Source organism: Lupinus angustifolius, chromosome LG15, assembly GCF_001865875.1.
Source record: "Lupinus angustifolius cultivar Tanjil chromosome LG15, LupAngTanjil_v1.0, whole genome shotgun sequence".
NCBI lineage: Eukaryota > Viridiplantae > Streptophyta > Magnoliopsida > Fabales > Fabaceae > Lupinus > Lupinus angustifolius.
Window position 1 is genome coordinate 19,674,691 of NC_032023.1, and position 12,729 is coordinate 19,687,419.

General features: G+C 32.8%; 3 protein-coding genes across 3 annotated transcripts; 1 reads left to right on the top strand and 2 right to left on the bottom strand.

Moving 5' to 3' along the window:
* Positions 678–1,561, top strand: LOC109327304 (early nodulin-like protein 3). The gene is made up of 2 exons (XM_019560380.1): positions 678–966; positions 1,118–1,561. The coding sequence occupies exons 1-2, from the start codon at positions 783–785 to the stop codon at positions 1,480–1,482; spliced, it is 549 nt and encodes a 182-aa protein (XP_019415925.1). The 5' UTR covers positions 678–782; the 3' UTR covers positions 1,483–1,561.
* Positions 4,056–4,621, bottom strand: LOC109327315 (probable steroid-binding protein 3). Its single transcript, XM_019560403.1, has one exon. The coding sequence runs from the start codon at positions 4,554–4,556 to the stop codon at positions 4,248–4,250; it is 309 nt and encodes a 102-aa protein (XP_019415948.1). The 5' UTR covers positions 4,557–4,621; the 3' UTR covers positions 4,056–4,247.
* LOC109328766 (probable monogalactosyldiacylglycerol synthase, chloroplastic) lies at positions 6,409–10,733 on the bottom strand. Its single transcript, XM_019562378.1, has 8 exons — positions 10,062–10,733; positions 9,763–9,935; positions 9,242–9,403; positions 9,020–9,161; positions 8,563–8,787; positions 7,413–7,475; positions 7,261–7,335; positions 6,409–6,804 (listed from the first exon to the last, which is right to left on the bottom strand). The coding sequence occupies exons 1-8, from the start codon at positions 10,569–10,571 to the stop codon at positions 6,568–6,570; spliced, it is 1,587 nt and encodes a 528-aa protein (XP_019417923.1). The 5' UTR covers positions 10,572–10,733; the 3' UTR covers positions 6,409–6,567.

The following is a 12,729-nucleotide window of genomic DNA, read 5'->3' on the forward strand; positions in this document are numbered from 1 at the left end:
CTATCCCTAGTCTATTTTTCCAATTTTTTTTGAAGAGTTTAAAATTTATGCACTGAGTGTACGAAAATTTATATTGTCAGTATATCATCAAACATTAATTTATATTATTTTTGTTTGAAATTCAATAGTAGTTAAGAAATTAATGGTGGATTATTGCTGACGGTATAAAAAACCCTTACACTATCAATGTATACTTTTTTTTTTTTTTTTGAAAGGCTTAACCTAAACTTTACATATACCATTTTCTTCGTTTTTGGGGTTGATTGGTTGGTATCTATAGGTGAGTGTGGCCCTTCCTTTTCTTAGTTGGAGTGTTAGAAGATGTGATCTATATTAGTACATATCATATCTCATAATGTGTACTATTTCATATGTTATAGTTTTAGTTAAATTTTAACTTAGAGAGACACAAACCCTTAGACATAAGATGTGATCCGTTGTTTTATTGAGTTGGCTATAGTCAATAGTTACCGTTTCCACTGCTGATTTTCGAGGTTACATTGCAGTTTCCGTGAAATCAGAACTGATAGTACTTTCCAATCAATGTTGGTACATATTTGACCGTTGTTTTTAACTCAAACCATAAATCAGTGGCCCCCACCAAACACTGTACTGTTTTCCAAGTATCAACGGCTAGTTTATTCCCTCTTCCATCACCATACATATATATAAATACATACTCCTCTAATTCCAACCACACCATCAAATCCAAACCTTTCTATTTCAAAATCTCTGTTATACAAAGCCAAAAGCTTTACACACATTTCAGCTATCACAAAACAATGGCTGCTTATTCGAGATCTGTCTCTACTTCTGTTTTGTTCTTTTTCCTTCTCTTAGGCTTCTCTGCAGCTAAGCAAGTATTAGTCGGAGGGAAGATAGATGCATGGAAGGTTCCTTCTTCTGAAGCTGATTCCCTCAACAAATGGTCTCAAAAGGCTCGTTTCCAAGTTGATGATTATCTTGGTAACTCACTTTCCCATTTTTCAATTACAGAACTTTTTCCCATTTTATATTTATGGGGTTGTCTTTTTAAGCATGCCTTCAATGAAATGCGTGAAAAATAAGCTTTGGGTTGATTTTTTCATGTAAATAAGCTTTGTTTTGATTTTTTCAGTGTGGAAATATGATGGTGGGAAAGACTCAGTGTTGCAAGTTCAGAAGGAAGATTATGCTAATTGCAACACATCAAAGCCTATCAATGAATACAATGATGGAAACACAAAGGTGAAGCTTAACAGACCTGGGCCATTCTACTTCATAAGTGGAGCAAAGGGTCACTGTGAGAATGGTGAGAAGATAGTTGTGGTGGTCATATCTCCAAAGAGGAACAGATACATTGGAATTTCTCCTTCACCTTCTCCATCACAATCATTGGAAGCTCCAGCTATTGCCCCTACAAGCAGTGCCACTGCTCTGAAAAGTGGCCTTGTGGTGATGGGTATGGGTGTATTGGCTATGTATGTGGGTTTTCTCATTTGAAACACCACCCAATTCTTATTAGGAGGATTATTGGCTTATTGTGATTAGTGGTCATTTTGCATTCAAATTATTTATGTGGTCATTCTTCATTCAAATTATTTATTGGCTTATCATGTTCGTGTCTTGGTCTTTTACTAATAAAAGATTCCCAAGGGAGAATTAATTCCCAGAGTTTGAAGAAGACATTTAAAACTAATCTATGCACTCGACACATGGACAATGTGCTCACATGAAAAAATGCCCCATTTTGTTCAATTACTGTGAAATCTGCAAATTGCATAGAACCAATAATTGTGGTCAAGGTACAAAGCAAGGAAAGGTTAGACTCTGTATGTGTATGCAAATTCGTCAAACTTTCGAGCAAAATTATCAGCATTAGAGGAACACTTACAAACATAATATTTTTGCTGTAAGCTCCATCCACTTTAGATATGCATACCATAACAACAATCAAGATAAACTATTAATTAAGGATACCAATCCGCTGGAAATTATGGGCAGGGTTACAATAGAGGTATTCCTCTTATAATGCAGAAAAAAAAACAATAAATGACACAATAGATAACACATGAGTCCCCAAATACCAAGGGAACTCCCAGCCTCCTCCCCAATTCATTCAACAATCTATTCATAGCAACGGGCTTGGAAAATCACGTAAATTGCAGGAAATTCCTTCTCTTTTTAGTGGAATGAAGAATAAAGGCATTACTCCTTATCTTTACACTAAAGTAGTATATGCGATGGAAAATGAATACATGAATATTTAGCATGTGAAGAAGAGATTCTGCGTAGTATAATACTAACTTAATTACATTTTCCAAAGTTGCTAACTTAATAACTGTTTTTTACACTATCAGCGAACCATCAGTCATTTATGTGTTCATTATTATTGACTTAGACAAAAATAATATAAATTATTACCGTTCCCTTATCATTTAGTAGAAGATATGATGATAGCATAAAAAATATATGTTAGTCCTCTAATAAGATATAGACTTGAGTATATGGAGAGAGAAAATGTATGGAGGGAGTTATCTCCATTATTTAATGTTCTCAATCATATATAATTGTATATATAGGAATGGGAACCTAACTCAAACTTGTGGACTTCTAATTGAACTCAACCCAATTTTAACTAGGAAAATCTGCTTTAACTAGTTTCAAGTTTTCCATGATTTCAAATATTAAGTTTGAGGTTATATTTGGTATAGATTATATATAACCTCAAATCCAATCTAAACTCGACCTATATATTAAATGTGAAATTATAGAATTACCTTATATATAATATGTACAAAACTATAAGGCAAAAAAAGTCCATTTAAATGATAAGGGAACGGTTTCGAGTTAGAGTTAGAGTTGGTACGAGTTCTAGGATACTCCAAATCCGTTGGAATGAGGAAAAATCTTTTTATCAGCCCCACTACATTCGGTTTGGAATTTTAGGTTGGAGGTCGGGTATTTCAAAAATGAAGCTTTTAAATTAAGAGGAATGCTTACAACACACCCAATCATATTCCTCAAACCAGATCACTTTCGGTACTTGATAAAGATGGTGATTTGTTTCCTTAAAAAAAATTAACCTTCTAAATTTTAAACTATTTTTAAAAAATTATTTTATAAATTATGGATCCCAGCCCCACATTCCTTTCTTGACAAACTATTCCCAACTGGGGTACACATCTGCTGTGTGTGTCATTTCACATGTTATAGACTTGTAATTGGTCAGAAAAATATATTTAAGTTAAAATTTAATTATTAAAAAAATTTCTAACCAATCACAAGCTCATAGCACATGGAGTATTGTATGACAGCAGATGTGCTCCCTCCCAATTGGTCCATCAAATGGTACCTAGTAGTAGTGCATAGGTAATCTAAAATTTATTTATTCAAAAAAAATCTTCCTCCTCCATTGTCAGAGTCCTCCTACAACCCAGGGTCCCAGAAAAATTATTCGCCCATTTTACACTTACCTCAACAACAAAAGCTCTTGCAAAACGGCTCACCAACCACCCAACATTCATGTTTACACCTTAATTGATCTTCGAAACTACCCATCATGCAAACCATCCCAAATTTCTAACATCTTCCTTCCCTCTGCTAAATTTAAATTGAATTCTCCACCATCAAAAATCCAAAAACATCTTTCTCCAGTACCAAATGAACAATTCTATGTATTACATGAAGAAAAAAAGCAAAATTTGGTTTTCATTTTCCCAATACTTCATATGCTGTAACAGTAACAACTAAGCATCAACTAATGGCAAAAACATAGTCAAAAAAACAATAAAAAATTTTGGTTTTCGCTGAATTTTTGTGTTGTGGTCTCTCAAAGGCCATGTGCTAACATTCAGTAAACAAAAAAATAAGATTATAATTGTATTTTTGCAATATCACGATATCAAGTCTTAATCTCACTAGGTAGAGAGAGATACAACACGATTTCGCGAGTTCATACATCTTAGTACTACTTTCTACTTCCATCCAACCACAAACATTCTTAATAGCAACATTCATGTTTGCAAAATCACCTTCAATTAAAATAATTTCCGAGAACCAAAACCTAAAATATCTAATAAACTAGTAATCGATTATTTCGGAACATAAACCAAAAACACTGTAAATTGATCCGCACAGGAAGACATCGAAATCCGAAACATTGATGATCAAGTAGAACAACACATAAATTCGAAGAAACGCTTTGGTTTCATTATTAGGGTGATAGGAATGATGGTGCAATGATGATTATTAAGAGAAAGATATATTTAATTAAGAACGCGACCAACAACAGGGTACTTAGCTTGAAACTTAGTCTCCCAATCATTAAGAACTCCGATCTCTTTCTCCGAGAGGCCATCGAGAGAGGGAGTGATATCTTCGTCGTTCTTGCTCATCTTTGCGAGGGCTCTGCTAGCATCTTTTCCGGCAAACATGGCGTAGGGACCACCGGGGCCGTAGAAGGATTTGCCGGTGGTGACGTCGAAGACGCGGCCCTTAACGGCGACGTAGATGGGCTTGGATGGATCGGTGCCGTTGAATTGGGTGAGCTGGTTGGGTGTAAACTCTGTTGCCATTGATTTGATGAGATGAGATGAGATATGAGAGAGGTTGTTGTTTTGATTTGAAGAGTTGCTTATCCTTTTCTATCCTTCACTATCAATTATTGTTCGCTTCAATCCCACTCGCCCTTCTACTTTTTTTTTAGAATACAAAGAATAAGATTTTTAAATTCACTATTCATCTTAGTCATTAATTATATGTACATTAATGGTTGATTCAAGGAGTAAGTTTAAAAAACTTACTAGTAGAATAAGTGAATCTTTTTTTTTATTTTTAATATTACCCTTATAAAGTGATTAAATGAAGAGATATGAAAAAATAATATTGATATAATAATGTAAAGTGTTAGATGTTTAGGTATATTAAAAATTCATTCGTGATAATAACATTTATTATGAGAGATAATTATATACTTCAAAATAAATTAGTTTCATTTTCATAAGTTGAAGGGATACATTTGGTTATACTAACAAAGTATATGAAATATTTTTTTGTGGTTATCCTTCTCAACAAGGATCAGTTCGAAGAATTGAACCACCAATCTTGGGACTAGTGAGATCTTACACTACTAAACCAACATGTTGGTTAATAAAATTTTAAGAATAAATATGATTATATTTTTTATGAATTCTAAAAAAATAATTATATTTCTTAACATGTGTTTCTTTTCTTTTTATATAGTCATCCCAAATGAATGAAGTAAATATTAAAATTTTAAAACAAAAGTATTAAAATTGTAAATATTTTAATTTTTTTTCGCGAAACATTTCCTTGACCAATGACTTCAAGATGATTGTCACAGATCACCTAAATAAAGTTGACCCATGTATAAAGTCTTTATTTTTTATTAGATTTTAATACATATGTATTATTGATGCTATGTTTGTAAATTATACCATATTAATATATTATTCATTATTCATTTATTTACTTTTATTATACATATGTATTATTGATGTGATGTGACAACAATTTGAAAGTGAAGAAATATCTTACAATACAACAATCAAATATTAATGTTTTATCTGTTCATAAATTATTAGGCTTAGATAAGAAATTAAACAATATAATAATATTTTATCTAATAAATATATGGTTTACAAACTACTTTCTCTTTTTTCTAATTATTATATGTAATCAGTGCCAAATGAAATCAATTGAATGTCTTTAATTTGCTCATCTTCAACTTAATTTATAATCTATAAATGTTCATAAAATTTTAAATAGTAAAGTGTTATCCATTTTACAATTTTCAAAATCATACATTAGATATTAATAAGACGCATACGGATGTAAAGTGTGAGTCTTTTTTCACATGAAAGTGAAAGAAGTAAATGTATGGTTAGATAATGAAGGCAAATCTTAGATTATAAAGGCAAAAAATATACAAATATAAATTTATAAGTGAAAATAACAAAATATATATCATATATATTATACTCGTAAATTACTATTAATAATGTTGTAAGTGGTATAACTAGAATCTAACTGTATTTCACCAAACTTTTATAGCACACATTTGTTCAATACACTATTTAACTCACCATGGTTTTATAATTAATCTTTTCCAACACCATAGAATGATTTACAACTTACAAGCATTACTATTCTACTTCTGATACCAAGTCCATCTCAATATAAAACAGCAGAACATGGTTTAGTTTTGTGATGTTAAAGCAATTTCCAAATGTATGATTACTCTTGTGCATATCCCATAAAAGGATGTTGTAATGTACGAAACTCTCACGTAATGATAGTACAAGTGACGGCAATTAAATCAGGTTTCAACAGCTTCCACAATAAACGGTAGAGTACCATCACATAAATGCCAGATGAATTGGACTTAAAAGGAAATAGAAACTTCAGTGCAGGGAAGAACAAAGACTATGCATTATTTTCAAAATAGCATCTTAAACAATGATATAAAAATGGTAGAAGAACACATAAGTTCTTCTGCTAGTGATACACCTTCGCCCCCTTGTATATCTCATAATAATCATACAAAAAAATTTCCTGGACGTTGTCTTAAGCTGTACAAGAGTACTCTGGATGTAAACTTCTTTGTCTGACAAGCTCATGAAGGTCTTGAACAATCTTGAACACAGCATCTGGCCTAGCTAGCTTTAATGCATTTTGTGACATTGCTTTCAGCTCATCGGCTTTTGGCCCAAACCAATCGGAAACAATTTTTGCTATCTCCTTAGGAGATTTAGAGAATTTGCCACAACCATTTTCAACTACATAGGGTACATTGCCAGCTTCCTGTAAGGAAAAGAAACCGCAGTAAGTTACTATCTCGTTCGAGGAGACTGGTGCGGCGAAGTAAACTATTTACATATGACAGCAGCCCCATCAACCATGTACATCAAAAACCAAAACCAGTATAACATTGATTCCCACTAATACAAACTCAATGAAAAATGTATACATAAGGGAACAATGTAGACTAGTACTTATACCCCCAATGGAGCTACCTTTAAAAATCGTCATCTATATATTTTTCGTAGCAAACTTTTTTGTTCGGCTGTTTATTAAAGGTGATTAGTTCTTGAAAGACATCATACTAGTTTTTTCCCAAGCTACTCACTATAACATTCCAACTAAAGTCTCAGAACTAAGCCTCAAACATACTTCCATGATTCATCCATGAGACAATTGATCTAGGTATATACTTTCTTCAATTAACAATATCAAGAAATATAGCCAGAACAAAAATACCTGGCCAGCAATATAACCATTCAAAATAATAGGCAGGCCTCGGATCATGGCCTCTGCAATTGTTCCTGGGCCAGCCTACAGAAGGGAAAATCCATTACTTGGTATGGTAAGGTAGGAAAACATAGTCATCAGTCATCACAATGAGATCTTACCTTTGTAATGATGCAATCACAAGCTCCCATGCATTCTTCCATTTTGTTGACAAATCCCTTGATCTTATAGATAAAAAGTAAATAACTCAGTGACCACCATATAGACATGATCAAATGAATTTATAATAATTACTTTATATCAGCAGGAAAAACTTAATCAGACTTGACACATCAAATTTACACGAAAAGTACTATGGAAGTTCTACGCATAGTTATAAATACCTTAGTTCAACCGGAAAACCGGTGGCAATTATACCGGACATGCAATTTTAAAATGGTCAAAATCAGAAAATACCAGTCAAATCGTATCGTGCTGGTCAAAAACGGTTTGAGCTTGAATTTTTTTCATATTTTTCAAAATGACACATTAAGGATTTGAACCTTGAACTGATAGTCGTTTGCAACAAGGTTAACCTTTGAACCATTTCAACAATTGAGTTATATGATGCAAATACTAATATTTATATTTACAAATTTATCATATTAATATATATAACTTTATCCGTATGCGGTTTAATTAGTGAACCATTGTACCACTGTACCAATACCTTGAGTGGTATGATAACTAGTACGAATATTAATAACATTGGTTCTATGTGACCATCAATAACTCATATTTTGAACTATTATGCATAATTTTTGTATAATAGTATGAACTATGCTATTTTTGCCTTAGTGGTAGCGACCCAATGACTATAAGTCCCTGAAGTCATGAGTTCGAGTCGTGGGAGGCTCCCTTTAAGAGAAATAAAATACTGCAGGGGTATATAAGCTTAATAGGTAGCACGCTCAGTAAATTCATGGGTCCGATGGGTCGCATGTCAAGGCTAGGGTGTTATATTAAAAAGGCGCTTTTTAATGTAACACCTCAGCCTTGACATGTTATCCACCATGAATTCACTGAGCGTGCCACCCTCACATTACATGACCCACAACTAAGCTAATTCTAGGGGACACAATATAAAGTAATATTAGAGTACATAAATTGAACACAAACACAATTTATTAGAATTCAATCACCATGAACTACTGACATAAATAATTCTTTAAGCGTATGTCCGATTCTACGAATAAATACAGATATGGAGGAAATACATATGAGGTTTAGGAAGTGTGAACAAGGGATTGGAAAGATCGATGACATCAATACCTGAACAGGAACCTTCCAATTAATTGAAAGCATTTTGTCAGCAAGCTTCTTATTACGACCACAAATAACAATGATTTGACCAATGGGAGCCCCAAGGCTCTCATCATATAACATATCTCCAAGTGCCCGAGCAGTAGCCTCAATTGGGCCCATACCTTCACCTCCCCCCATCAACAGTACCGCAGGAAGATCCTTATCCATGCCTAACACTCTCCTTAGTTCATCCTACAAAATAGATTAGAAGAGCCACGGGTAGACAACATTAACAGATGTGGTTAATGAAATGAAACATTTAAAATCATTCAACAATTAAGCTGCTTATCGAGTAACTCGGGTTTTATAACATTTATACTTGAATTTAAAAAATGCATTAAAAATTGGCATCAACCAACATCATAGCATACTGATCAGTAAGATATGAAATAGCCATCTAACTAAAGCCCACACCATTACAAACCTTTGACTGAACCGGCTTAACAAAAGAGGGTCGCACAGGTAGACCATAAATCTTTATCTGTGACTGCTGAAGTCCGGCTTTGAGCGCCCTTTTTGCAAGTTCTGTTGTCGGACAATAGCATCTGGTTACAAGCTTATGAAACCTGGATATACAGACACCAATATGTTAAAACTAAACTAACAACATGGTTCCTGAAATAAAATAATAAAAAAGCATACTAACCATGTAGGATGACAGGTACTTAAATCTGTGACAACTGTGGTAAAAACAATCTTCTTTAAAAGACCCTTTGTCTTCAAAATACGAAGTGGAACATGTTGCATCAATGGATGCACGCTGACTATTATATCTGGCTTATATTTCATTAACCCCTTAGCAACCTCACTGTAAAAATAAAAAAGATAGAATATTCAATATTAACATATGATAAAACACCATGTCTATCTGAGAAGAGCTAAGAATGTGCAAGCAAAATAGATCATACAAAGAAAAAATACGGGTATGGAGTATGGACATTTCAAAGCAAACACAAGTTAATCCTGAATATAGCACCCATATTTGTGAATTGTGATGCAAAACTTTCAAATTAGAACCACACTGGACTATTGCTTAAGTTCACTTTTGGCAAGCCCCTTTTCTATTTGTAATGGCAAGCAATTATGTATCTTTTCTTTCTTCACATAGAAGTAATAAGAAAATAAATAAGACTAGGAACAGTTATTGAAAATCACCCAAAATCTCACCGAGCTATGAATGCTGAAGTTGCAGCAAAATTAGACTGATGCACTACACGTGGGGCAGTTCCATAATAAGCCATTTTCCACAAAGGCGCATGTTTCACCAAAAAGCTATAGCTCTTGGGAAGTTGATTAAATGGCCAAGGCGTGTGTTCAGACCACAAATCAGAAATAAACACCTATAACATAAACTTCAAAGTTTAAACTAAAAACACAATGAGAGGAACAAAAAAAAAAGAACTATGTTTCAAAGTTTCTTCTTTTATTCTTCTCCACATCAACACAAAAGGTGAAATAAAAAAGACCTGGTATTCATCTCCATATTCTTCATAAAAAGTAGCTTTGATAGCTTCTGCAGAAGCTCGATGACCACCACCAGTATCACTCATCAAAATCAAAACCCTTTTGGGTTTATAACCCTCAACTCCATTCACTGAATTTCCATCATTCTCAATAACATCACACCCATCTTCTCTCAACCCACTATTATTACTGTTACCATCATTGTTATTGATACCCCCAGAATGAAACCCAATTGGATTTTTTTGACATTGAAAACGAATTGCAGTGTTGAAGTCACTGAAAATCCTCCTGAAATTGAAATCACCTTTCCCTCCAAATTTCAATCTGAGAGAAGCAGGGTTTCTGACACGAGTGGTGTTGAAGGACAAGGAATTTGATAGAATAGAAGAGTTGGAAGAAGAGGGTGAGAACAAGTTGGTAAATTTGGAAGAATCAAATGCAAAGCGAGCAATATGAGAAGCGAAATCAAAGACTAGGGTGTGTTCTCGTTGAACACTAGTTGGGTGATGCATGTTTCTGTTTGGTTTTGAGGATTATGTGTTAGTACTTAGTACTTAGGAATAGTGTGTCACAAACAATTAAGGTTTGGTTTTAGTTAGAGATAACAAATAACAATAAAGAAAGTTGACATGAGAAAACAACATTGGGGAATGAGAGAGTAAAGAGATGGGGAAAAGAGGGCTTTAAGGTTGTGATGGACAGTGGTAGAGTTTCAACTTTCAACCCCTTTTTCTTGCAATTGCAATTAGAAATTTTAGGATTGATATGTTATATAAGTTAAAGATTAATCTTTTCAGATTTAAAATTTTCCAAGATTATTCTCTAAGAAATTGGTTTAATCTCTATCTATTGTGATCAAACACCTAATCAAAATCCTTCAAATTTGGTAGTACAAAAAAACATTTCAAATTTTAATTGTATTAAGATAAAATTTCAATAATTTATACTTTATTTTCTAATAACTTAATTCATTTTTAATTTTTATTATCATAAGGGCTATCTTTTATGTGTAAGTATATTGGGATTTTTGTTCTTTTGATTCATGTGATATTTTTTATTCATAATTTATATTTTTAACCTACATGTTATCACTTACAAATTGAATAAAAAATTAATGGATTAAAATGTATTTACATGCTATTCTCTAAACTAGCATTGGAGTCACTTATAATAATTTTCAGAATTCATATCATTTACTATTTTAAATGTTAATCACTTTTGTTGGTGAAAATACTAATCTGTATTAAATTGATTGGATAAGATGATGTTATTTGTTAATTTGATCTTCTAAAGATCATAGTATCATCAAGTTAACCTTTTAAATAAATTTGTTATTATATTAGTCCCTCAAATGTTACATTTGTCACAAACTTAGTCTATCAAAGACTACATTTGTCACCATGCTAGTAGTGAAAGGTGAAACTATGGATAGATTAACTTTGGGCAAAGTTAATCTTGAGAGACTAATTTGTTGACAATTTTATTTGCAAGACTAAGCTGGGAACACCGTATTCTTTAATGAGAGTAAGTTAGTAGGAAACACATCTGTTGTTATCCCATAATCAATGTCACTTTATGTTATAAACTATTAAATTTTAATTTAAATATATATTTTTTCAACCAATCACAAAATCATAGTACATATAATCACATTAAGTGTAAGACAACAAATGAGACATTCAAATGACTGAGATGGAATATGATGATAAATCAGGTATGCATAAAACACTTTTTATATCAACCTATATTATGGATATATGGTGATATTCATAAAATATAATAATTTTTGACATACTCTCCTTCAATAACATATATGAGAAATTGTGATATTTCTCCTTACGTGTTGAATTTTAATAGGTAAATATTCTAAATTATTATTTAAAGAATTATCTTATTTATATTATTGTGAAAGTTGACTTGACTGTGTCATTCAAATCTTTACTTCGATAGCCATAAATTTAATATTTTAAATATCATAATGCCATCAACAAATTTGTTCCCGGTTAATAGAACCTTAACAAATTGATTAACTTTCTGACAATTTTCATATTTTGAGTAATATGATGGAAAATTCAAAATTGGAGGAGTGAGTAAATAACAAAATTAATCTTTGGAATACTGAAGGAATAAATTGATAACACCATATCCAGAGAACTAAATTCCCTACTCACACCACAAAATATCATTGGACACAACAAGATTAGGATTATGATTAGGATTAGGATTAGGATTAGGGTTATGATTGGGATTGGAATTAGGATGGGGATGAGGATGAGGATGAGAATGAGCATGAGGATGGGCATGAGGATCTCGATGAGGATGAGGATTTGGATTAGGATTAGGATTAGGATTTGGAATAGGAATAGGGTTAGGATTAGGATTACGATTAGGATTAGGATGAGGACAAGGATGAGGATGAGGATCAGGATTTAGATGAGGATGAGGATGAGGATGGCGATGCGGATGAGGATGAGGATGAGGATGAGGATGAGTATGAGGATAAGGATGAGAATGAGGGTGAGGGTAAGGATGAGAATGAGGGTGAGGGTGAGGCTGAGGAAGAGGTTTACGATTAGGATTATGATTAGGATTAGGATTAGGATTAGGATTAGGATTAGGATTAGGATTAGGATTAGGATTAGGATTAGGATTAGGATTAGGATTAGGATT

Coding starts and splice junctions, on each gene's coding strand:
- LOC109328766 (XM_019562378.1), bottom strand. CDS start 10,571: ATGCATCACCCAACTAGTGTTCAACGAGAACACACCCTAGTCTTTGAT. Junction 9,936..10,061: donor AATATGGAGATGAATACCAG/GTCTTTTTTATT, acceptor TTTATGTTATAG/GTGTTTATTTCTGATTTGTG. Junction 9,162..9,241: donor AGTACCTGTCATCCTACATG/GTTAGTATGCTT, acceptor CTGTATATCCAG/GTTTCATAAGCTTGTAACCA.
- LOC109327304 (XM_019560380.1), top strand. CDS start 783: ATGGCTGCTTATTCGAGATCTGTCTCTACTTCTGTTTTGTTCTTTTTC. Junction 967..1,117: donor CCAAGTTGATGATTATCTTG/GTAACTCACTTT, acceptor TGATTTTTTCAG/TGTGGAAATATGATGGTGGG.
- LOC109327315 (XM_019560403.1), bottom strand. CDS start 4,556: ATGGCAACAGAGTTTACACCCAACCAGCTCACCCAATTCAACGGCACC.